Below are 23,297 nucleotides of genomic sequence, written 5' to 3'. Positions count from 1 at the left end.
TTGCAGACTTGAGAGAGAATCCATCGCAACAGAACCAGAGAGAGCCATGATTTTCCCTTTTCAGACAACTCATGCAGTTACATTTCAGCTCAAAGAATTAATCTTGTTTGTTAGAAAGTAAGGTTGAGTTGTTTTTAGCTTGGTTTCCTAAAAAAATGAGACATACGTGATCATGCATGCCATCTGTGAATCCCTTCTCTGTACTCCTAACAGCTACCACATTCAGAGATGATTGCAACCCAGTTTGAAAGAAGGTAGAAGTCTCAAAGAGACTAAATTGCTAAAAGCTTTCGCCCAGGTATCTGGGCAGGACAAAAATACCGTTGTACTCCCTGACAGGGGAAGGCAGGAAGAATTCAGCTGTTAAACAGTCTGTTTGGCAGAAGCCAGCAGTCCCATCAGCATGAGCTAGTCATCATACATCTTACTTTTTGTCTCATGAAGCTGTGGCAAAGAGCCCAGTGAAGATGAACTGTTTTGCAAAGGAGGACATACAAGTCAAAGGACACATCTCTGGGAAACCAGATGATATTAATTCCAGTGCTTACAAAATGATGTGTTTTAAACATTCTTTGAATTTCTAATGCTACTCTACAAAGATAACAGAATTTCATCCCAGTGCTTCTATAAAAGTTAATTTGAAAGAACAGTAGCTGGACCTTGTGAAAAACATCAAAACATCATGTTATTTTATTATACAGATGTAATGAAATCAAGAGTGGTAGATGGTTTGTTAAAGAGGATGTACATCTCTGGAATATTGAGCTGACCAAGGTGTTTCCCAGAAAATCTAGTCCAATTTTGAGCACTGATTAGATTAAGTGTTAAGTTAATTCAAGCCAGGCTTTGTTCTTAATTGATCCTGATAGGAGCCAATCTTACCTAGATGTTTATTGCCACATTTTAGATAGCAGATTAAAGAACCTGTACTTAAAATAAATAAATAAATCCCTGTTCTCTAGAAAGGTTGCATTTTGTGATATTGTCACTGTTTTATTATTTTGAACAGCGTTCATAGAGACCAAACAAGTTATTTGTACTGCATCAAATATCTTTTCTATTATACATGTATGTGGGCAAAGGTTTGTGTTCTGTAGTTGCCACAGTCCTTCGCGAGAGACAGAATAAAGAAGAGGAGAGATGTGGAGTCAAGAGTGAAAATTCTGAGGGAGAATTATTCCTGGACCTGAGTGATTGGTATTGTCTGGGCTGGTTTTGACAACATCAAGCTCTCTGAATATATCAAATGTTATCTTCCTTGAAACAATGACAACAGATGCTACATCCATCACTGAATCCTTCAGATGCTGTGCCGCCTGCCGCTCTGTATGACTTTGAGTACGTTGGAAAGGTCGAAACTTTTTGTAATCAATTCCATTAGGTCCCCGTCTCTTTCCACACCGGTGATAAACTCTTCTAAAGTCAATTCCCCTAAAAGGAAATCAGATACTCTTTAGGAACCAAGGAATGCAACAATCACTCTCAACCCAACACGAGGCCATTCATGCTAGGTTGCATCCCCCAAGAAGATTCCCTGTACTTCTCTGCTGATATGCAAATGCAGGAAGAATATTGTCATATGTTTTCCCATTTTGCATTAGATCTTAGAGCTCATGTTCACTTTTCTTTATTAAACAGATCAAATACCACTTTCACAGAAGTCTAAGACAACTATAGTGTTTAGCATCTTCAATGACAGATGTGTGGGGTTCTAATTAAAGGTTCATTCTGGCATAATTCAGCTGCATGGAGCTATTCTTACCAAGCTAACCAGAGTTTAGTTTATAGGTGGTTTTAACAGAGATTAGGGGATGATTTGCTGAGGATTACCAAGCACATCCCCTGTGTTGACTACAAGGATTATTTAGAGCCAGGATAAGATGATGAAAAAAAAACAGTTAAGCGGTTTGATTAGGGAAATTCTTCCAAGCAACTGAAATGGTCATGATTTTAAAGATTTTTTTGGACTCGTTCTAAAATCAGGTAATACTTTGGAAATTTCAAGACAACCTCCTTTTTGCAGGAACAGGAATACCATTTAACCTTTTTCTCCTGCTTACTTCCCTGGCAGCGATCTGTCTGCTGGCAAAGTACACTGGAGCGTACACGATTCTCTGGCTAGAAATTATTCCAGTGATACTGTTTTTATTTGAAAGGGGAAACAGGCCTTAGTTTAAGAGGAAGAGTGATTCTTTCCTCTTAAGTTTTTTATTAAAATCATAAAAATGAATGATTTTTTACTGAAGTAAGAAATTGAAAGAGGCCAGGCAAAAAGAAACTTGCTGGATGACTAAGGGCCCCTGCATTCTGGGGCCCAGCAATGTAAATCACATGCACTTCTGGTAAATGCTTAGGTAGATGAATTTCAGCTATTTTCAGATTTAAGCAGTCCCTGCATTTTTTTGTTTGTTTGTTTGTTTGTTTTTGTTTTTGTTTTGTTTTGTTTCTGTTTTGGTTTCTGTTCATGGCAAGTTTGGAAATTTAACCTGACTGAAAACCAAAAACGATCAGCATGTGAAGAATTTGAAAATGACCCATTGGCAATAAAGGCTGCTTCGTCTTTTGTCATATGGTCTCCACTGCACTGTGAACAGGCTCACATACACACTAAGTGAAAGGAGCCCCTCTGACACAAGTCCTGGCTCTCAGGCTGCAGCAAGAGGAGCAAGACCCTCTCCAGTGGTCGATGTACAGTGTCCTGAGGATGTTCACTCCTCCCCAATCAACCTCAGTGCCCTCATATAATCCCAGGAGCGGAGCCAGAAGGTGCTGTCTCTGCACACTTGCCTGCATCCTTCCGCTTTGCTACTCGTCCACTCACTTCCTCAGATCTTCCCCCCTGCTCCACATATTCCTCTTACTCCCCATCTCCTCCCCTCTTTGTCACCTTTGACTGACTGGAACGTGCGAATAGGGTTCCTGGACTCGTCAGAGGGACCTGCTGCATCGCTTTCCTGCTTATGCAGGTTTCAGTCACCAGAACTGGACTGTCTGTTTCATGGTCTGTCCATTCCCTTGAGCAGGTCTTGACTTCCCTCCTTTGATCCCAGGGCTATGTATTTCAAATTAACAATATCAGAATACAAGTGCACAAAGAACACTGCAGTTACCAGTGAAATGAAGTTATGCTAGCGTATCCAGGCTCACTGGGACTGTGATGAGCCTGAAATTTCCTTTAAGTAATGAAAATAAATTGCAAGGCCATCAGGAGATTTGTTTTAGGGATTGCTCCCTGCTGCCATGAGATTATTTCTTGTACTTTAATGTGAGGAAGGCCATCACAGCTTATTTGTCTATTTACTTTTATTTATTTATTTTATTTTTAATAAGCAGCTACAAGGAGGCAGCATAGCTTAAGATAAACTTAGAAAAATGTGTCCCATTTCTCAGGCTGAGTTAGTCCTGCTGCTTTGCAGCTATTTTAAAAAGTATCTAGTTATGGAAAACAGTTTGAAAGGGGAGTATTATGAAGAAGATTCTGAATAATTCATGTTCTGGCATCTCATTGCTAATATTGAAGACACAAGTTATTTTTTAGCTGATGGTCTAGCTCAGATACAACTATTACTTGGAAGTAAACATGATCAAAGAAGGGGTCAAAGTAAAAAGTATCATAGTATTGCGGTTACATTCTAGAATATGACTGTGTTGTTTGGAGTCTGTAATTTGCCTTCACCCTGAAAATGGGTGAAACAGGTGGGAAAAATGTTCTACCAGCTATTCATATGCATCACAAGATCACTATTTATATTCTGATTATATATTGCAAACAGCTTCCTTAAAAATAACTTGAATACACCAAATGAGACCTCAAAAAAAAAAAAAAAAAAAAAAAAAACCACAAATTCTTGGCTGGGATCTGATCTTGCTCTGCAATGCTTTCCTGCTTTCCTAACATTTCTAATTTGTCAATTACTACAGTGGTTGCCAGTAGAAGGAGCATATTCATGGTTAGGAATAGGAGGGAAGACATTAATGTGTGACAATTTTTTTTACTAGAAATAATTCCAAAGCAGTGAATTGAAGTCTTAGTTTCCAATTGTAAATCCAATTGGCTTAATCCAGTTCTCCTGAGAAAAAACAATAGCATGTGTCTTAGCATGTGTTAACATTCAGACTTCAAGAGACATCCACTACGCTGTCCAGTCTTTAAAACATGATAGGGCATGTGCAACTATGCATCTTAGTTGATTTTCTTGTTCAGTTTAAGTAGATTAAGCCATTGTGGATATACTGAAAAAATACCTTCATTTTGCTGTGCAACCAGAGCACTGTCATTTCAGATGAACAGTGCAAGACCTTTGTGTTTTAGCCACTACTGCATGTAATTCCTGTGCCAGGTTAATAGGGGCAGTACTGTAAATCTGGATGAGTATAGATAAAGAAGAACAGACAGGTTTTCAGTTTATCTAGAACAGACAGTTCTTCAGTAGTATGTTCAACTCCCCTCCTTATCCTACACTCTCTCGTGGGGAAAAATATCCTGCCATTATCAAGAAAACCTAGATTCTTACCATCATTGTTCACATCTATCTTCTGAAATATCATGTTTGTGAATTCTTCAGCGGACATGTTGGTGTGCCCATTAATAGCCTGGATAGCCTGAAGACAGAAATGCAGAAAGTTCTTTCAGACTTTTTTTCCTTCAAGTTGTGAAAACAATACACTGGCAACCGCAGTAATTGGGATGCAGCTCTTTAGCTCACCAACCCTTTCAAAATCGCTAAATAAATAGCTATTTCAAGTAAATCTTCAGTAATGAGGATTGGAAATTTAATTAACATAACACCGCCTGAAGATTACAGACCTCATTTACATATCTCTGAAGGTCTTCTGAAACCATGTGGCACCTCTATTCTGCAATACACTTTAGATTCCACACCAGCATTTTTATCTCACCCTAGAGAGTTCTGTGTGTTTAGAGAGTGCCCTATGCTCTGTGTGATTTAAATATAGTATTATTTTTCGCAGCTGAAAGCACATGATGAGAAAGCCTAAGTCATTTTTCTATTAAAAAATGTTTAACTTAGTAATCACAAATAAAGTTAGACTGGCAGTCCTGAAATTTGGCAGAATTTACTTGTCCTCCAAAGAAGTTAAGAAAAGTAATCTCCCCCCCTGCTTTTTCTGTGGCAAAGGTATCCAATATTTGGAGTAAAGGTATAAATGAATACCTTTGCAAAACTGTGTCCCATTCACTGAGAGAATCATTTTTGCATTATGGTGATCATTCTGGCCAATAAAGAAGGAGCCTATATGTTAATAACTGGTGGCCAATATGCAACAAATGTGTTTACAGAGTTGGACTCAGAATCAGTATCACATTTAGTGATTGAGAAAATAGATACATATCTATGTATAAACATGCATTTATGCTATATAATGGGCACACTGTAGTTTTTTTTTTTGTTGTTTTACTTTTTTTTTTTTTTACCATCTAATTATCACGAGACGAATGGTGTTGTGTAGGGTAATTCACCATATTATTTTATATACTATTTTAGAACTCATTATATAGAATTAAAATGTAAGCTAAACACATTCAGCACTGATGGCCAATTCCTAACCGTCACTGTCTTTACCATACTTTGCACAGAGTTCCTAAAGGCAGCAAGAATTTTAGAAAATGTAGGTACATAAACTTGTTTGTATTACTCAATCATACTATGGATACTTTCGGTATTTTGTATTCCTGACCCCGATGCAGCCTTCAAAAGGCTATACCTCCATCAAAGTTAAATTTTTTGCAGCACTAAGAGGAAAGCAGTACTTCCTGAAGTACTTGAATCACTGACTCCCACAAAATCCCCCTAAATAACAAAATAAATTATCCGGGCTGTTAAAAAGGCACTGACAGGGTGCCTAGTGCTCTGGCAAGAATTTTGATGGCTTAAAATGATCTGCTGGTCCAAAGCTTGTATAGCTGTAGGGACAGATGAAGTTTTAATAGGACTTATTGATTTATATTAAAGTCTCAGATCTGATATTTCTTTTTGGATAAACCCTTGATTACTGATGCTCAGTATAATTAGAGCCCTCACTGGCTGTGAGCCAGATTTTTATTTTTGTTTAGAGTTTCATCTATTTTCATCTAGCGTAAGTCAAATGACTTGTACAGGTTTAAGTTAAAGTTCTCTTACTCCAAAAGAGAAGTAGAAGTTTTAAAACCAGCTAAGCTAAAAAAAGAAATCTTTACATTAAAATGTTTTTAATTCCCTTTTTGGATAGAGTCCAAGACAAAGGCAGCTGCATCAATGCCTTCGAGTAGAAAATGATGGAGACTTGCAACAACAGAAAGATGACATCAGTCTTAAATGAGGAGAAATGTGGGCTATGCTAGGCCTCTCCTTCTGCATTTAGAAAGCCATTCTTTAGAAGGAGATGCATCAACTTAATTTGTTTGACCACATGGCTAATCTAGCTCTGGTTCCTTTCATTTGAGGCAGCAGCTCTTGAAAGTCTCTAACAATGACTAGCCAGGCACCAGCAGCAAGACAGAATCTTGGAAAACTACTTTCCTTGTTTGTTATGACATTAAATCCCTATTTAGATTTTACGCTCCCTGCAGCAAAACCTTGATCTGTAACAAGTTCAGTACATTTAGAAAGAAGTATTACAAGTCATTCATATTTGCAAGGAACCCTATAATATCTTTTGGTTGAAAGCATCTACTGAAGTGCAAAATATTAGCTCACCAGAGCAAGTTGAAAAATACGGAAATCGTTGTGCGGAAAGAATTACACTGCTTTGGTTTGTGGGCTTGAAATACACCCATTTTCAGGAAAAAAAAAAATCTACAATATTTGTATCAAAATGTCAGTGCAGGATTTAATGATAAAATTAACTTTCCCCAAGTTAATTTAAAAAAACAAGTAATGGCATTTGTAGTAAACAAATCTAAAAGCCTTTCAAAACGAATGAAAATATTTGAATATTTTGACAACATCTACATTTTTTTTTTGTGCAGAAAGTTCAGTTTGAGAAGCCATTTTTCCACAACAAACTGGCACAAATGCTTGCAAACAGCTGTTTTATTCATTATGCTACTTCAGCTCTACCCTGCCTTCTTACACAGTTTATCTCAATAGTGTTTCTCCTGTTTCTATAGTTTTTCACTTTCAGTAAATCAGCATATATAGAGAATTATGGTGTAAAGTAAAATACTACTTAGATATGTTTATTTCAGTAAGCAAGAAACCAATGACAAGAGTGTCACTAGCCAGAACAGTTCTGCTTTTATGACTGTAAAGCATTAGGTAAAATACAACATGCGATGTTTCAACTAATGTTTCAGAGATAACGCGCTATGCCAAACGCAATTATGATTGGTCATAATTCGCTTACCGTGAATATGCTTAATAGTTCTTTTTTGTCAATACATCCATTTCCATCAGCGTCATATAGCTTAAAATACCATTTCAATTTTTGGTCAATTTTCCCTCGTATAACCAAATTTATTGCAGCTATGAACTCCAAGAAGTCTATAAATCCATCCTAAGAGAGAAAGAGAGAAAACCTCCATTTAATAATGTTCACTTTCTGTTCATTCTGGCAATTTCACAGAAACAGGTCATTGAATTCAATATACAAGCTGATTTATAAAGCACCTTAACGTAGGAATATCCTGTGGTCTTTAACAAGGATGAGCTCAACTGGAAGCACTGTATGAAGAAGTGTTAGCTCAGATAGTTTTGTTCTTTCCTGAAAGCTGCAGGGGAAGCAAATCAATTCAGAGCAATTTCTATTGACATTGTTTGAAGAGAAGAAAAACAAGTTTGTGGTAGGCTTCTACATGCAAAAAAGGGGAGTCTGGGATATCCAGTTTGGTACTGTTGAGATTTCTGCAGTGGAGCTGTTTATCTTCATGTAATTGCTGCAGAAATTTGGATATTTTCCAGTGCAACAGAGATGCTCCAGGTGTTATTCATCTCTGAGATAATGCAATAAGAATTATGCCTGGTAACCGGTAACCTGCCATGAGCTCCAGATACTGTGGTTTATCCATATAAACCACATCGGGTCTCTCTGACTGATACATTTTTCATGGGATATAAAGCCTTCAGGTCATAAGCTAGTTTATACATGTAAATAGTGAGGATTGGGGGATATTCATAGGGAAGGAACATTTGAGATTGACTTAATTCCTTATTTTCTGCTTCCTTCTCTGAAGCTACTGATGGACAGGACTCCATGGTCAGGTGGTCTAAGCTACTGTAACATTTCCTCTGTTTGTGTAAAAAAGCGGTGAGGATGGAAGAACAGTTGCTGAATTTGGAAAGTACTTGCTCCAACTGTTTCTTCTGTGCATATAAAAAGAATTAGCAGCTGGTAAATTTAATCTTGTGATTTTATATTGGTCAGAATCCAAACACTTGGAAAACCTTGGAAAGGCTGTCATCAGCTTCAGATGGCCTGTGACTCAGGTGATTGGATGAGTATCTACTAGGTTTAGCATGTTACTTATTTTTATTGTGATACATCAGCATTAATGTGTCCTCCTGACTTTATTAGAACAAAGGAAAAGAAGTCTCATAAAGGCATGGTGTGACTCATTGCCGTACTTGTAGTGCTTGTTTCCATTTCTGTGCAAAGTTGTTCTGTACAAAGCAGTAGCACCTAAGAGGTAAATCCAATCCAACACACTGGATTCAGTGTAGAGGCAGAAATTGTGTATGCATATCTTGTGCAGGCTGACTTATGGTTTCACAGACTTTCTGTGCAGGTTCTGCCATCATTGCTGGATTTACTGTAATTTTAATTACAGTAAATTCAGTGAAGCCAAAGATACCCCTCAACTGCAGTTTGGGATGAAATTAAATCTGACAGTAACTGCATGTAGTTTTCCAGCAAGATTAGGCCCAGTATTACAAGCAGATACTTTGCCAAAAAATGGCACATTATGTACCACAAACTTTATGCTTCTTTCTGGCACAGCAACTTGGATTTTATTTTTGGAAATATTATTTCAAGAAACATCTCATCAGATATTTTACATTTCCACCCCCTAATTTTATAGATCTATTAAGAATGCGGTTACATGCGTTTCACATTGCTGCTTCTTCATTGAATTTCATACTACTTACTGAAACTACAGATTAGTTTTAGGCTTTCTTCATGTCTGTGACTAGATTAATTTTCTTTTTGTTTTTTTTTTTTCTTTTTTCTTTTTTTTTTCCTCCCTTATATTTCACTCTGGGTTTTGGAAAACTGTATTTTGTTTGCTTTCTTTTTATGTCTTTGTTTTATTTCCATTGCTCTTACCAGCAACAGAATACCAGAAGTTTGGAAAATGTAAAAATCAGCTTAATGTTTTGTAGTATGAACTCTTATCTAGTGGATTATTTGGCCTGTCCCAAGTGGGAAGAGACTGAGGACCAAGGTAAAAGACAAACAACCAATCTCTGAAACACATCTGAGGGACCCTGTGGTAACTAGGAAAGCCCCAGACACATATGGCTGTAGCCACACAAAGACCACCAGCAACGTGTTAACCTCAGCAGCCACTGCTCCAGAAATATGAATACTGAGAAGGCCAACATGTTTACCTACATGGTATGGAACCAGAAGCATGTTGCACAGAGGCATTGACAAGAAGCATGCTGTTTTTCCTTTCTCCATCAAAAAACATAAATATTTTCTGCCTATAATGTATGTGATATGAAAGCTATAGAAATCATGATACACATATCCAGAGCTTTTTCTAAGAAAGAAAAATACTGCATTTTTGACAGTGGCATAGAGAAGCCTTAGTATAGTGCATTAAATAATGGAAAAAATCATAGCAATAACCTATGAAGATAATCCCCTCGTTCTTCAAGTACAATTAATAGTCCAATAAATGTATTATGATGTTATTAAAAAAATACTGCAGTGCTGATTTACCCATCTGCTGCTCCATAACCATTCACAATACAAATGCCTAGGTATCTCCTCATGTGTCTCCAGGCTCTGTAAAGTTTCATGCTGTGCAGCACACATGGTAAGGTATCTGTTGCTAATTAGGATGTCACTCAATCACAAGCAAAGGGACACCATAAAAATAGTAAAATAAATAATAAGAAAATAGTAATAAAGAAAAACAACAACAAAGCACCAAAACCACAATAAGCTGAGTTGTTTACTAGCTGGAAGATAGAAATAATTTACTTCCAGTGCTTCACTGTGTTATTGCAAAGTGCTCATTCAAAATATTTTTATTCAAAGGAGTTAGCACTAGTGAAACCTGCTTATTTCACATTTTAGGACACTGGACAGAGTAAGGTGACTGATGGAGTTGTTGAATGTCAGGGCTTATTGTCTGTGCCTGTGTGGAGCTGGAACCTGCCTACCTCAAAGGCAACATGCTACTCAATACTGCTTGTTATAAGTTGCCCCCTTAATTAATTTTCAGAGAGCATTGCATTAATAATAGAAAGGAATTTATTGAGTAAGCAACAGCAAGCAAAACAGCGCTGGGCGGCCGGGGAGTCTCGGCTCCACCAACGGCGCGCACCTCACCCCCGCCAGGGTCCCTTTTTATATCTTGGTAATTCTGGGATTACGCAGCACATCCTGGTATATTCTGCGACTGCGCGCACTGTTGCTAGGGGGTCGTCTCTGTCCCTCTGGTGGTTGTGAAGATGAAGGCCGTAGTCTTCCTCCGCGTTGTGGTTCAACTTCTTTTTTTTTTTTATTTGGTCATGTTGGCCCAGCGTGAGACAGGAATGCAGGATGTTGATACACTAGTTTAGCAACTTATCAGGAGATGGTTACATGAACTTTGCAGCAGTGTCTTTGGACAAAAGAGGCAACTGAGATGCAGAAGGAGAGAAGGGGAGGGGGTTCTCTTTTTTGTTACATTAAGCAAAAGAATTTTCATAGTGTCTAGCCAAGTATTATACATCTTACTTCAGCAGGGAGCTTTTGCAACTCCTGCTCCTCAAACGGAACTCCTTGTTTTATAATACAAAAGACAATGAACAAACATTTATTGTGTATTACACTGCTGGCTTTCAGAGGGAGAGTGAATTTATCCTCCCTTCCCTGCCCGCATACACAAAGTCTGCTGGGTTAAGCTCACAAGATACATCCTCTACGTACAGTGGAAAAGCAGGAAAAACTCCCTCCCCAAATGGGGGAAATCTCCCCAAAGCGGTTCTGAGGAGTGGGCCAGAGAGCCAACAAAAAGCCCTCAAAACTTCTTTTACATGCCCCTGAGTAAGTCTTATAGACTTACTCCTTACCTTAACATTTATTTATTCAAAATAAATAAATGAATAAATGTATTTTTAGCCTGCACCAGCTTGATCAGGAGAACCACAAGCTTAAGGGCAGACTGAACCACATGATGGTTGTGCACGCTAGTTCCCCTTGATGCTGTGATTGGCTTTCAGTTCACTGATGGGCATTTCCGAAGTCCTTTGTGACAGTGTTTCATTCACAAAACAAGCACAAACGCAGACTCCAAAACTGGAAGGAGAATTTTTTGGTTACATGACACTAATCCTCAGGGACCACATGGATTGCCCTGCACTGCCAGGCCCTATGCCCACTCCCTGGGCTCCAGGTGTGCCATCGGTTGAGGCCCTGGCCCGCCCTCTGTCCCCAGGCCCTGTGTAGGCCCTGCCTATGTGATGGTTGCCCTGTGCTCATCCTGCCTTAGCTGCTTGCCAACACAGAACTGCCACATTTACCCTCAGCCCCTACAGGGATGAGTTTTCTCTCACTTCTTGGCCCCTTTCCAGGGCCTGCACAATGCTCTGCACATGCTGTGCAGACCTTGCCTCCTGACAGAACCGCCCAGCTGGGTGACCTGCCTTGGAAACCATGTCTTTGGGCTTGCTAAGCTACTTACTGTCAGGAGGCTGTGTCAAGCGGGCCTTTATGAAACAAGACTTTCTGTTTAGTGGAGATCTTACCAATTACGCCCAGCAAAATTTGTCCCTTTCCTTTTAGCACACCTGTGACCTGGAAGCATCAGACTAATTTGAGAACAAGCTTCCATTCAGGCAATAAAGGCGGTCAGCGGTCTCACCCTGCCATCAGCTCTTGACTCTGCTAACAGAAGCTTCTTGCACTGTGACACATATCCCACTGCCCAGATCCTGATCAGTAAAAAGCAGCTCAGTGACATTAGGACCGGAGAAAGAAGACAAAAGAGCTGAATGCCCAAAAATCTGAGCTCAGCCTCACAATATTGAAAAGGTTAAAGTAAAAGCAAGCTGGAGCTGTGAATATCTGTTCTGAAAGAAAAGATTCAGGTGAAGAACTTTTAACTAAATTGGTTTTAAGCAACAGTGAATACCACAGGGTGAAAGGCCTCTGTTCACTTCAGTCAAGGTCAGACTAGCAGAATGATACAGCCCACATACTGGAAAGAATGGTGGCAAGGTCTGAGGATTTACCATCCCAAAATTGAACGGTCTGAGGCAATTCCACGTTTGAAAATAACTAGCTTTAAAACCTAGCTAGAAAGAAGCAAATGACAGGTGACATCTTCCTTTGTGCCAGAAACACGAGATTTCCCTGAATCTGGACAAGGGCAACATGGTATATAAAAACGGGACTATTCATCAGTTATTAAACTACTCTGTTATCAGGAGATCCCATGTTATCATTTTTTTTTTTTTTTTCTTCTGTGTGAGACATTTTTGTTTCAGGATGTCAGTTTATGTGCAATTGCTGGAGGCTGCCCACTTATACTCAGTCAGGACAGAGCTGTGTTCTGTGAAGGAAAAGGGCAGTGAAGGAAGGCGGCCTTATGCAACAACTACTAGTACTCAAACCCTGAAAGCCTGAGAAGGGCTTTATGCTTTGGTTCCTAGAATAGTGTTGTTAATCTTCACAGGTCCTTAAAAAACTCTCACAGCTTTAAATTATTTGGACACAGATTAAAAATAATTGAATTGGAAGCTGTGAATACACAGCTAATCCTAAACAGTGCAGTAACTCAGGGTTTGGGCAGAACAACCAGAACTGGGCATTTTGGGTATGAAGCTCTTGTACACAATTTACTGACAGTGTTGATGCAGCCCTATGGAGACAGACATGGGCGAGCCAGCTTTCTTCAGCCACACACAACAGTTACACATATAGAAAGGGATGATTTCTGTCCCCACAAAACCCCACTAATTGTGAACTCATTGTCTTGCCTAGAGTACTGAGGACTTTATTAATTGTCTATAAGAGGTGCCTTGTTTTCAGATTTGCTCCTGAAAATTCTCTAAAACTCAACATGACAGCAGGAGAATAGCTCGACAGACTTTATCTGGATTAACAAGTGTGCAAATATAGACTGTCCAGGTATTTCAAACCAAGGGCTTAAAACATTAAGCCACCTTCCCTCCCCACCCCATCTTTTAGACTGCTATTTAAACCTGATAACGGAGAGAGAAGCGGTTATGTATATATTGGCACAGGTCAAATAGCAGATTACAACAGCTCAGAATAACTGTGTGAAATTTATAGCTAACCCTGTGTGCTCCTCCCTTTCTGTCTAGCCCTACCATTCATAGTACTGGTTTCTCCATCCTCAGAAAACTAAAGGTGGATTCATTTTGATCCATTGCATCTTCCCCTATTTTTTTGCTTTTTTTTTTTTTTTTTTTTTGTTATTGTTTGTTTGTGTGTTTCTAATTTCTGAAGACTTTCAGCTGTTCATCAAAGGCAGCATACAGATTATTGAAGAAATACAGAGCTACTTCTGACTCTACTACTTTGACATGTCCCTGGGGTCTGATGGAGTTTGGGGCTTGGAGAGGACTCCAGGCCTCCCTCTAGCTGTGGCCAAAATCACCAGTTTCCTCAGTAAACAAAGCTGGTGTTTGTCATGGGGCATGGGGGAAACTCTTGGCAAGCAAAGGCTATTAGGTAAGGACTAAGAAAGAAGCAGGGAATTAGGAGCAGCAAATTGTTAAGTGGTTTTGTGACAGCTGCATACCCACTGTTACATAAAGAGACCAGGCTATATTGATCAGCCTGTTACACAAGGTTCTGCTTTGTCAAGCTCGAGACCTGTGATATTTGGGGACAGAAAATACCAGGCTTTCAGGTGTGTTCACCACCCTGGAGAAACTGTTTGAAATCCAAAATGCTAGAATGAGTAACAATTATATTTCTTCAAAATTAACAGCTCCCCTTCTCCCTCCTTACCCCAACTAGCCGCCACCACACTCCATTTCCCTTCAAGGTTACTGGCCAAGCAGGGAGACAGGGATGTCACCAAGGCACTGGGCTGGGCCCTGCACTCAGCCTGCAGCATGGTAGAGCAGCATCCAGGAGGGCTGAACAGAAGGAAAGCACATGCTCAAGGACCTAGCCCTCCACCAATGCCTACCAGATGATGGGTTTCAGCTTCCTCCACCCCCTAATTTTGAGCCTCTGCTTATGCTTTTAGGAGCATCCTTCTCAATTTATAATAAAACAGTAGGCAAGGAAAAGAAAACAACAACAAAAAACAGCCATGACTCCATAGCCTTCTGTTTTTCTAGCAGAGTTTTGTTGATAGTTTAAGCAAATTTTTCTTGTTTGACAAACCTATAGAAAAAACACTTTGAAGACACAGATGCCTTCTAGTGGCAGATGCTCTATTTGGCAGATGATCACAGGTGGATCATATTTTAGGCATTGATGCTTCAAGGAATGCATGCAAGAAAGCATTAATTAAAGCACATTTCCTATCATTCTCTAGACTACTCTGTACTATCAGATAAAGGACCTCAAGGAAGAAAGAAGTTAATACTTTACCTTCTTTATCTCATAAGCATTTTTTATTTCTGTAATAATGGAAGATTATAGATCATGTCTCATCACAAGAACAATATAAATTTAATGTCATTACATGAGTTTGTGACCAAATTAGTTAAGAGAGATCATCCAATTTCTGTTGCATTTCTTCTGTAATTCTTATCATTCCCAAAGCTTGGTTCACCAACATCATTATCACCAACAGATGCATTAATCACAATTGCATATTTTTGGATATTTCAAAGTAACACTAAAGCGATAAAGGAAGAAAAAACAAAATGTAAACTAGAAGTACCCTTCAACTGCTCTATTCAGAATTATTAAGGCAATAAATAGAAAAAAGCTATGGTTGTACTTCTGAAAAATAATTTCTTTAAATAAAAGAAACATATTACTGAACTCTTTAAATTAATTGTTCTCTTTATCTACATCATAATTTAACAAGCAGTATTTTAAAGTAATTATGATTAACTGTGCAAAGTTAATCTTCATTGCCTGTTCACTTAATGTGATAAAATTCAGCATTAACTGATAATGTTAGTAATATGCTCCAAGTGCTTTTAAAGCTCAATGACAACTGCAGAGTACATGCTAATTTGTGTACACTTAAATTAAATTTTCAAAGAAGCCCTACACACTTTGCTACAAAATTGTAATTGCTTCAGCTTGATGTATAAGATTGGTCATTGAGTAGGTGCACAGGAGAAAACTCTAAAGCTTTCCTTTTGTACAGGACCTAAGGGCTGGGCAGTCTTAGGCCGTGCAGATCTCATGTGCTGGGTCTTATTGCGAAAGGAGACTTCTGACAGCCAGCTGCCAAAGCAGTAGTGGGTACAGCAGAATTCATCTGTACTCAAGAATTCAAGAATTCCCCTGTACTGACATTTAGCAAGTGATGGTTTTACTGATATTATTAAAATAGCCTTTTAGCCGGCAATGACACACTATTATAGTGTAAGTTAGTACTATTACAGCAATAAATCCTATACCAAACCATTAGAAAACAAAATTGTGGGATTGCACCAATAATTATGGGAAATCCTTACTAAGTAAAGGATTTCTACAGCCTTTTTGGAATCAATATAAAAAACGATTTAAAATAAAATAACTGGAGGTAAGAAGAAGAAAAAAGACATTCTTTAAAACCATCTATAAATTGAGTAATGTTTCATGGAGCCAGATTAAATAGTTATAGAAAATCATTTCTATTCCATGGAATTTTTTTTACAGTACATTTAAAAGGCACTTAGGCGTACTGACAAAAATGATATAACTATACTACTTTGAACACAGCAAACCATATTTGAATCTTGTCCTTATTTACAGTAATCAGACTAGTTACTTTATGTTTGAGATAATTTTATGCAACATTACTTCAGATTAAGGCAAAACAAATGGTCTGGCTTTGTTGGTTTTGTTGCTTTTGTTGGATTGTGTCCAAAACTAATGTGAAAAGGATTTCTACATGTACATATCAACTCCAAAAAGCCAGAATATTTCAAGAAAAGCTGTAGATTTCTGTTACTTCTGACAGAAGGATTATTTCTGAGTAAGAAACATTTCTATTCTTATTTTCATCTAGCCCTTGGTTTAGAAGCTAATTAATTTTTTGACACACAGGTTTTTATTGCTGACTTTACAATGTGACAGCTATGATTGCCATGAAAAGAAAAACATTTTAAAAATATTTCCTGTTGTGTAGACTTATTTAGAGGCAATTTTGAGAATGAAAAACTGTTCAAAACCAGAAAAAGCAAGATTTATACTTCTCTAGGCAAAGTGGATTTATACTTCTCTAAGCATTACCCATGTGTGCTGAGCACAATGAATCTCAAGAAGCACAGAAAAGAAATGACATAAAACCTCGCATGTCTTGCAACCACAGTATCAGCTTATATGGCTTTTGACCCCTTATTGTAGTGTGTAATGTATATGTTGTTGTTGCAGTCTTACTGCTGTGGTTAACCTGGCTGGTTAGAGTAAGCTAGGAAAAGTTACTTGCCTGAAAAGTTATGCCAGCCTAAATATATCCCTAAAACTACATATGCAGCTGAATTTATGTTTCCAAAACTATTTGAAGACTTAGGATACAAAAAACAAAAGCTGTTCAGAAAAGTTTGGGAAAATATTTCTATAATTATCATCCTCTCACAACTATAAGCTATAACATCAAATGTGTGTCAACTTTGGTAGTGCCACTAGAGATGTAGGGATACAACAATCAGCCTAAGCAGTTTCTTAGGCAGCCTGACAATTCTTATCATAGCAGCTATTTGGGGTCCTCAAGACACTTCAGAGGAAGGCAGTCCAAGAAAGGAAGCCCAACTGGAGAACCAAATTTTAAGCAAAGGAAAGTTAACAGAGATACCCTGAGTCATTCTGATCTCATAAGAAATAGGAACGCTTAATATTTAGGTTCCAGGTAGTGTTTAAAGTATTGCACACCAGCAATGCTTTAAAAGCTCTTCATGCTCTCACGGGAACATGGAAGGCAGCTGTCACATAGTGATAGGAAACCACTGCATAGTTGGGCCATATCAAACATTTACAACTTATCATATAATGTCAATGAAAATAACATTTCTTTGTCTCTCACACTTCTTAAGAAGGGGGAAAAAGTGGAGGAAAAAGCAACTGCAAGTCAATGAGTTGCAGTTTTCACTAAAACATCTATGAAAAACATTAAATATTTCTGTGAGCATTTTTATATTTTTCTAAGAATGAACTACAACCACTGCTTTCACAGAGGATTTCATAACATATAATGTACCTTTCCTTCTACTACAATACCCAAGAGGAGATATTGGCTAATCCCATTCAAGCCACTATAACCAGAGAGGGTAATATCTATTTATAGTCAGACCACAGAATAAGATGATGAAAAGTCTACCTGAAAATCACTGTAAATGAGAGTAAAAAAAAATAAAGGCACAGAAGTACAGTAGGGTAGAGTGAGGAAAAAAGGAGTGGTTATCTGGCTCCCAACAAAAGATGTTTTGAGATTTAGTTTTCATTGCTATGTAGACATTTTGACAGACGACTGTTCTATTGAAGTAACACATTTTTGTGTTTCTTATTACCTGTTCTACAGTAAATAACGTGCTATGACTTTCTTTCCCTTTTCAATTTTTTTTTTTTTTCTGTCCTAATCTGCCTAATGATGTCAGTTGAACTCTATCATAGGGCTACTTTAAATATTAAATGAAAAAGCACAAACTAGAAGGATGACTACAAATTAACATCATGTGGTGGTTTTACCGTGCTGGGCAGCTAAACCCCACAACCGCTCTCTCACTCCCCCTCCTTTAGATGAGGAGGGGGAGAAGTAAAGCAAAGAACAACTCACGGGTTGAGATAAGGATAATTTAATTAAAGGGAAATAATTATAATAATTAAATAAAGACTGCCATGAACTAAACAATTTAACTAAGGGGAAATAAAAGGGAAAGGGGAAAAAAGGGAGGAAAACAAACAAACAAAATAAATAAAAGCTATATGGAAGTGCAGAGGAAAGAAATTACTCTCTACTTCCCACAAATGAGCAATGATTGACCACATCCTTGAAGCAAGGCCTCAACGCACGCAGCCGGTGTTCGAGAGGAGGACCCATGTTTTCCCAATGAGAGCCCACCCCTCCCCTCTTCTTCCTGTTTCCACCTTTTATTGCTGAGTGTGACACCACATGGTATGGAATATCCCTTTGATTGGTTTAGGTCAGCTGCCCTAGTGATGTTTCTCTCCTCACTTTTTTGCCCACCCCCTAGGAGGGTTAGAGAAAGGCCCAATGCTGTGCCACTGCTGCTCAGCAGTAGACGCAACACTGGTGTGACAACACTGCTGTTCCAGCTACAAGTACAGAGTACGGCACTGAATGGGCTGCTGCCGGGAAAGTTAACATTCCAGCCAGACCCAGTACACATCAGCAGTTGATTACTTATGTAAAGATTTTGTAAACTCTTTGCTATGGAACATCCATTTTTCTGCATCTACCAACTTAATCTCTGCACAGGAGGTTTAGCAAAAACTGCCGTTCTCTGTTGAGGACCATCTAATGCTTTACAAAATGTTAGCAGAAAATCCCTGAAATTGCATGTTTTTCCTCTGGAGCTACATACCAAAATCCTATTAATCCTCTTTACTCTTCATAGAGTATCTAACTTTTAAAATACAATTTTCTTACAAAGCAACAAGACATTTATTCTTGTAGCTAGTTTTAATTAATGCTGAAACAGGCAATAAGAGAACTACCATAGCGGCATCCCATTTTTCAGTACACTGTTTCACATGTTAAATGGCTATGTAAATTTTGTCCTTCACAGGTCACAAGAACTCAATCAATCTGTTCTTGCAGAATTCAGTTATTAAATTTAGCAGTTGCAAACCTATCTAGAAGCCATTGGACGTGGATGACAGTAATCTGGATTTTTGTTTAAAGTGAGAGTATGATCCTGAGAAGACAAAGCTTGTGTCACTAAACTCCAACAGAAATGGGCACTGACTGGGAACAGCTTTTATCCATTGAACAGATGCACTCTGTTGAGACTTTGGCTTGAATACCTGTACAATGCTATTCTCTGTCACATACAAACATGCAAGATTCATGGGTCCAGGAAGCCCTACAGTCACAGTAGCACTGCCTCTTCAGCATGGTAAATTAGTGCAATATTCCTTGCTAACATGCTTTGGCTATGGGCAAGGCCAGAAGTAACCTCAATATCTCCACACGAGACTGAACTGTGCTGTGAAGACTTACCCCCTACTGTCACGTTGACTGACCATAAAAAGGGTACTGAACTATTATCTCCAATTTAAAGAAATCCGAGGAACTCTAAGGTTTGGCTTGCAACTGAATTTATGTTAACAGTTATATGGATGATGTGAGTGAACCAAGCTTTGACTAGGCTATCAATCTGTCACTAACTGGTAAAAACAAAAACAAACAAACAAAACCCATAACCTGCTATCACAATCATTTTTTTCACTGTTCCCAGTTCAATGGCAAGTGATTTTTTTGTGTGCTTTTTTTTTTTTTTTTTTTTTTTTTTTTTGTTCTAAATCAAAATCCTAAGTAGACAAAAGATGTCTGTAACAAACCTCAACTGGAAGCAGAAAGGTTAACAAGGAGGTGAAATGCAATTCAGTACTGTAATTTTTTTTCCCCCACAAGCCTCATTGTCTTCCTATGAGGCTAATGGTTCACATTTTACCTTCTAGAAATTTTAAACTGGGCATATATGAAACATGGAGGAGAAAGCCTATGCGTTTTTTAAGAGTGTTGAATTATAATATTCATGATGGAATATTTCTAGGCATGGGTGACCCCAACTTACCTCAAGAAGCATTAAGCTGCTATAATTGAAACTGTAGTTTAATCTCAGGCCCAGCACTTTAGCACAGCTTTCTGAGCAGATTTCTATTTGTGTGAAAACAGAAGCCCACATGAGAAATACATATTTTATGCTGACAGAAGAGGACCTGATTAAATGACTTAAGTTTCCAAGAATTAGTTTCTTCAGATTTAGATGAACTTTAAACCCGTCCACAGACCATATGATTTTATATATAAACTTCAGCAGTAGAAGTCATGACAGTTTTAAACTATAAAAACCCCACTTTTAAACCATGTTTTTGTCTGGCTACAAAAAGTTAGACAAGGGAAAAATCAGGTCATATATCTATAAAAGTCAGCTAGGCAAAACATGGGAGAATGTTCAAGTTTGCTAGCTCTCCAGCTAAACACCACTGCTATATAAAAAGGTACTATTAAGCGAAAAGAAATCATTTCTATCAAGAAATTTTATATACTCCACCACTCACTGTGGTAATGACCCCTTTATTAGAAAGCAACAACCAGAGTGCAAAAGCAAAAGAAATCAAATTTTGACCTACAAACCTGAGAAGTCTCTGTAGTGCTGAGGGAAACTGATTGTAAGAAAAAGCCCAAATGACCAAATTATTTCTGAATCCATGCCTATTATGCATGCAACCACTCACATACATTAACTTCAGCGGTTTGCAGATGAAAGATTATCATCTGTTTAATATTGCAGAGTGCCTAAATGTTCTACATAATGTTGCAGAAGGATAAAGACACCTTATTTATACAATCATAGCTGCCATTTAAGAGCCCACAGTGTGATACTCCCAGTCAGCTATCCATTGACCACTCTTCACATATCTGTACTTAACTAAAAGCACCTTTCAGGATGAAAGCCTACATTTCCACCAAAAACCCCTGCAGAGAAGAAAAAGCTGTAGCAAGGGTACAGGACAAAAAGTGAACATGTGGAGTGAGGAGATCCTCTTATTTTAACTCATCAATAACATACACTGTTCCTTTCTCCTGCCCTGAGAGGCTGGTCTGTTGCTACTTTATTCTCAGCTTAACCACATAAAAGCATCATGGACAGGTACTTGAAAAGTGTTTGCCTGATACTTGTTATTTCCAAAAGTATACCTTAAAATAGTGGTTTTCAGTCTCAGAAACAAACAAAAAATATAATTAAGCTTATGAAAACAGTGTTGTTAACAACAGAGTGATAGAAAAAGAAGCAAAGCAATTCAGGCTGTATGGTAACAGAAACACAATCATTATAACTGAATAGAGATTAAAATACAAGTAATCAGAAATACAGAACAGAGACATGGAAAAGGCAGTAATAGGAAATACTTTCTCCTGTATTGGCTATACAGCCATAGCCTGCTGTCCCCTGAGAATGTATTCATAAAAGGTGTGAAGGTTAGCAATACAATGAGTAGTAAAGCAATTTTTCTGAGACTGATTTCCTCTACATTACCCCATAGATAGAGAAGTGACTATTAGCAAGGTGTTGCCATTTTAAATGCATCTGGCCACTGCCACAGCAACTAAACCTGAGCACATGTTCTTTCTGAAAGCTGCATTTATTTCACCCTCCACACTTCTATATCAATCCAGAGTTGTAGAGCGATCTGCAGAGCCTGTGCTGGTAGGCAGTGTCCTGGGACACTCCAGAACTGCCATGAGTGGAGGGCTCAAGCTGGCCAGCTCCAGGACCTAGAAGCATAAGGCAGTCCTCAAGACAGACCTAGGAAACAACCCACACTTGCCCAGCAGTCTGTCAGTTGTTAGATTCTTCCACGTTGTTTGCCTTCTTCCTTCACAACCACATGGTCTAAGGTCTTCTACACCTAGTGAAAGGTGCTGCACACAAGTACCAGATGGCCATAACTTGGGCATTGCTTACAAGTTAGGGAGAGCTGACTGCAACCACAAGCAGTTATTGCAGTTTCAGGGAGAGTAAATTGGAGATACAATGCAAAGAATCTGCTTTACCTCTTCATTTGGTAGTCTCTCTGGTCTCATAAGTTGGGCACTGTGTGTTATTTCCTAATCTTAGCTACATTTTCCTCTGTCACACATTCAATACAGTATTTTGGGCAAATCTGTGCATCTGTGATGCACTTTATTGGTTAAGTGGAGACTATATTTTCCCCTTTGTCTAATATTGTTGTGAAAAAGGAATTTGTTAACTAACTTTGTATTTGCACATACAAATATTTTTATATGCTCACATACAAGAACAGGATAAGCAAAGGATAGAAGAATAACCTGTGAACTGCAAATTACATCTAATTTTCAGAATTGTTTCTTGATATTTTTCAAGTGCACCTGGAAAGTACTAGTGAGAGTCCTACTCAAAGCTCACAAAGCACAGTCCCACCTCTTCACCTTTAGCGCACCACAGCAGCAACCCTGTCCATGACAGCAGTTTTGTGAGCAGATCACAAAGAAAAGCCTGCAGGCTACAACTCACAAACAATAGTATGACATTAAAGACATAAATAAAAGAAGGTTTACCTGGTTCAGATCAAAGATATCAAACACTCGTTTAATGTATAAATCTCCCTGTGGATCCAGCCCCTGCAGACCCAGGAGTTTCTTGAATTCATGCAGACTAAGTTGCCCGGATGGGCACTCTCTCATAAATTTGCTGTAATAATGGTGCATCTCTGGGACAGGGCCATCACCTGGCAATGATTCGTTGGCGCCCATATTATTACACAAGTGTCTCTTTTATTCTGTTCACGATTATATCTCCCAGGTTCAGAGTCTTGCTCATGACCAGAACTCAGGCTAGTACTGCATTTAAAGGACCATGGTAAACCTCTTACAACTGAGTTTCTATTTTTATTTAACGACTATTTGTACCCACGTAAGATTACCTTTAATGCCTGGTTCTAAACCAGATGGGATTTTATAACGTGGCTAAAGTGGAAGTAAACAGAGCCATGCTCAAATTGTAGTTCTTGAAAAGCCAAACTCCCACTCACTACAAACATGCGTGCCAGAAAAACTAGGAGATCATCACAGTGTTTGACTATTAATTATATGCTAACCATTAGCAACAATAGAAGTCTAATTCTGGACTGACTTTAAGAAAAAGTTACAATTTATGCCATAAATAAGGATGGAGAAAGTTGAGAATGCAAACAGGCAGCCCGCTGTAACATCTTCTCCATTGTAGGTGTGCAATTGCACCCTATTTGCCCCCTCAGAGCACAGGTCCCCAAATAAAGTGCAACACTCTGGT

At 38.4% G+C, this 23,297-nt stretch overlaps 1 protein-coding gene across 2 annotated transcripts in view; it reads right to left on the bottom strand.

Annotated features, from left to right (window-relative positions):
* Window positions 1-667: 667 nt before the first annotated feature.
* The window catches only part of GUCA1C (guanylate cyclase activator 1C), a gene marked incomplete at its 5' end in the record, with an annotated part of 33,964 nt that continues 11,334 nt past the window's right edge, over window positions 668-23,297 (bottom strand). For both annotated transcript variants that reach the window (XM_084526686.1, XM_084526687.1), the window contains 3 exons: window positions 668-1,431; window positions 4,515-4,602; window positions 7,345-7,494. In XM_084526686.1, coding sequence (XP_084382812.1) covers window positions 1,301-1,431; window positions 4,515-4,602; window positions 7,345-7,494 — 369 coding nt within the window. In that variant the 3' untranslated portion in view covers window positions 668-1,300. The remainder of the gene's footprint in view (window positions 1,432-4,514; window positions 4,603-7,344; window positions 7,495-23,297) is intronic.

The sequence above is a fragment of the Aythya ferina genome (assembly GCF_964211825.1).
Source record: "Aythya ferina genome assembly, chromosome: 1".
Lineage (NCBI taxonomy): Eukaryota > Metazoa > Chordata > Aves > Anseriformes > Anatidae > Aythya > Aythya ferina.
This window is presented reverse-complemented; position numbering and strand designations above follow the sequence as displayed.